General features: G+C 47.8%; 1 protein-coding gene across 1 annotated transcript in view; it reads left to right on the plus strand.

The window, feature by feature from the left end:
- DAO (D-amino acid oxidase) overlaps positions 1-3,453 on the plus strand; it is a 17,660-nt gene that overhangs the window by 5,749 nt on the left and 8,458 nt on the right. The window contains 3 exon segments of the mRNA XM_003803946.2: positions 90-144; positions 1,321-1,425; positions 2,572-2,654. Coding sequence (XP_003803994.1) covers positions 90-144; positions 1,321-1,425; positions 2,572-2,654 — 243 coding nt within the window.

The following is a 3,453-nucleotide window of genomic DNA, read 5'->3' on the forward strand; positions in this document are numbered from 1 at the left end:
TTCTTTGGGAAATGTCCCCTGTGCCATTGACTTGGAGGGTAGGACAGAGAACTGAATACTAGGCTTTTTGTTATGTCTGATCATTGCAGGTTAATTGAGAAGGGAGTAAAATTCTTCCAGCGGAAGGTGGAGTCTTTTGAGGAGGTGAGCTACAGGGCTGCAAGAAGGTGGGTATGGAGGGGCTACTGGGTCAGGGGACTCATTCTCAGGCTCCCAGAGTCCCCATAAGCCTGCCCCAGACTCTAGGGCTTTTCTCAATCCCAGGAAGACCCAAGTATTATAAGGAGGAACAGTGGGATCATGGCAGCCTTGAGGGGCTGATTTACATCTGAACCTCAGTGAGTGTTGGGGCTGAAAGGCTGGCTGCTTTCCCCAGCATCAGCTGCACTCCACTCCCAAGGTCCCACTTGATTGCTTCCTACCGATGCCTGGGTTGATGTTTCTGCAAAGTTTGGCCCTCAGCTGCCTTGCCTCCAAAGTAACACCACCACCAATAGCGATGATAGTAGTAACCACCACCACCTGGTACCAACTAACTGCCAAGAGCTTTACTCATGACTTCATTCAGTCCCAGCAGCTAGAATCACGCTTGGCACACGGAAGGGGCTCAGTACACGTAGCTACTAGTAGCACATAATGAGGATTTACCTGTTCTGGGTCAGGCCTAATCAACACTTGAAACACATAGTTGACTCAGATGTACTCTTCATTCTCTAACACTGGCTCATAATTACTGGCAAACACTGGCTCACAAATAATAACAGTGCCTTACAATGTGCGTGTCCCATGACTGACCTGTGACAAGAGTCACTGGAGCGGGTTGGAGAGCTTGGGCACCTGTCATGCCACATCCTTGAGTTGCTGAGGTTCATACATAGACACAGCTGGGGGGTCCAAGCATGTCTTCTGCAAATGTCTTGGCAGAGTAGAAGGCAAGAGAATGAAATTAAAATAAGTCAGAAGAGGAAGGAAACCATCTCTGCTTCCTTTCTGACTTCTTCTGGGAGGTGCCAAGAAAGTTTCCCCATTCCGCAGAATTCTTTCCAAGCACGTTTATATCCAGAGTTGCATGAAAAGGCATTACTGGCCCCATATTATGCTAGAGGCAGGTGAGCTTCACAGAGGTAAGGGGACATTCCTTTGGTCACACATAGGGTAAGTGGCACAGCAGAGATTGGAGCCAGGACCACCTGATTCCTCATTGAGAACCCTCTCTGCTGTTCCTCAGGGAGTAGACAGCTACAGGGTAGGAGAGGCAGAGAGGGAACAGGCCCTACTTTGGTCCTCACCCTATGCTCCCCCCACCTTGGTTGCTGGCAGGTGGCAAGAGGAGGTGCGGATGTGATTGTTAACTGCACTGGGGTGTGGGCAGGGGCCCTGCAACCAGACCCCCTGCTGCAGCCAGGCCGGGGGCAGATCATTAAGGTGAGTGTGTGCCCTTTGGCTTTTTAGATTTTGCTTTTGCCTTGTTTTGGTTTTATTTGTTTGTGTTGTTTTGCTTTTGAGACAGGGTCTTGCTCTGTCAACCAGGGTAGAGTGCCAAGGTGTCGTCACAGCTCATTGCAACTTCATACCCCTGGGCTCAAGAGATCCTTCTGCCTCAGCCTTCCAAATAGTTGGGACTATAGGCCATGCCACCACACCCAGCTAATATTGTGTATTTTGTGTAGAGATTGGGTCTATGTTGCCCAGGCTGGTCTGGAACGCCTGGCCTGAAGTGAGCCTCTCGGCCTCCCAAAGAGATCAGACTACAGGCGTGAGCCAGCTTATTTCATTTCCAAGGATAGTGGACAAATCAGGAACATCTATTATAGGAGCCCCCCACCTCCACAGAGAACTGGAATGTTAAAGAAATAAGGACCAGCCCCTTCTCCGATGTGGCTTCCCCCAGTGTTCCCTTTGTGTATATGCTTCTTCCTACGCGGTACTATTGGAATAAAAACAGTAAACATTTATGGAGTGTTTACTAAGTGCTATAAGCACAGCCCTAAGCACTTTATTGTGTTAATTTAATCCTTACTACAACCCTTTGAGATGACACTATAATGTCACCATCACCATTTACAGAAGAAGAAACTGAGGCATAGAGGAGTTAAGTATTAATAACATGCAGAAGTTCACACAGTCGTCAGTGGTGGAAATGGGGTTAGGACCCAGGCAACTTGGTTTAAGAGCCATGCATGGAACCATGAGGGGATGCCTGCCTCCCCTGTGCGTGTATGTGCATGTGCACATATATATGTGTGCAGGCGTGTGTGGACATGTGTGTGTGTTTCTGATGGGAGCTAATATGTATGTGTTTACACATGTGTGCTGGGGCTTTTCTGTGAACAGAAAAAGCCAGGTGAGACTGTGCAATGCCTCAGGGAGCAGGGGCGGCTCTCAATTAGGGTTCCTTGTCCTGTAAGAGGCAAGTAGTCAGGTGCAGACTTGGGTCATCAGGATCCCGAGAGGACTAAGGAACCTGCATTGCCACTCTTGTCAGGACATCTGGCCACAGAGGGGAGCAAGGGCAAGAGGAACGCACTCATTCGGCTCCCCTGCTAAGACCTTCCTGTTTTGAATCAACAGGTAGATGCTCCTTGGATGAAACACTTCATTATTACCCATGAACCAGAGCATGGCATCTACACGTCCCCATACATCATCCCAGGGTAAAAATGGGACAGTCCTCAGCACCTTCCTGCTCTCTTTATGCCTCTGCGTCTGCCCCAGGCTCCTCACTTGGGCTCTGTAGTTGTTTTCTTCCCATATTTTTTTTTCTTAAGGGAATTTGAGCAATGAGATCCTTGGGAAGGCAGGACTCAGCCTTGATTAGGCTCTATTGTGAACATTCTTATGGATGATAGTAATGGTGATGCTGAAAAGAAAGGTCGGGAGTGTGATGGCAGTGACACCAGAAGTGATATAAATGACAATGATGAGAGTGGGGTGGGAATGAAGATTGGGTTGACAGTGATGATAATATTAATGGGGGAAGTGATGATATCAATGAAGATAGCAATGGTGTCGATGGGATGGCAATGTCATTGATGGAAGAACAGTGATAGAAAAGATAGCAGGACGGTATTGTTACTGATGGGGAAGGCAATAAAGATGGAGGTGGCGATGGCACAGGATGGTACAGTGATGTTAATGGGGTGGTGGGGTGTTGATGAGGAGATCAATGTTGACAATGGTGGTGACTGGGAGTAGGGATGATGGCAATGATACTATCAATGATGTTTATAATGTGGCAGAGATGACAATCCATCCCCTGTTGATGTGACTGCCTCAATGGTGATATTAACGGTGTGGCAGAGATGACAATGTCAAGGGTGATGTTAATGGCAGTGGTGAAATGGTGAATGGGGTTTATGGTGGTGACATACTAAGTGGTGAAGATGATGTTGTTGATAGAGATGACAGTATTGATAGGAATGTTGCTGCTGGTAGAAGAGTTAATGGTTGGTG

Source organism: Otolemur garnettii, unplaced genomic scaffold (genome assembly GCF_000181295.1).
Source record: "Otolemur garnettii isolate 467f Iridium unplaced genomic scaffold, OtoGar3 scaffold00038, whole genome shotgun sequence".
NCBI lineage: Eukaryota > Metazoa > Chordata > Mammalia > Primates > Galagidae > Otolemur > Otolemur garnettii.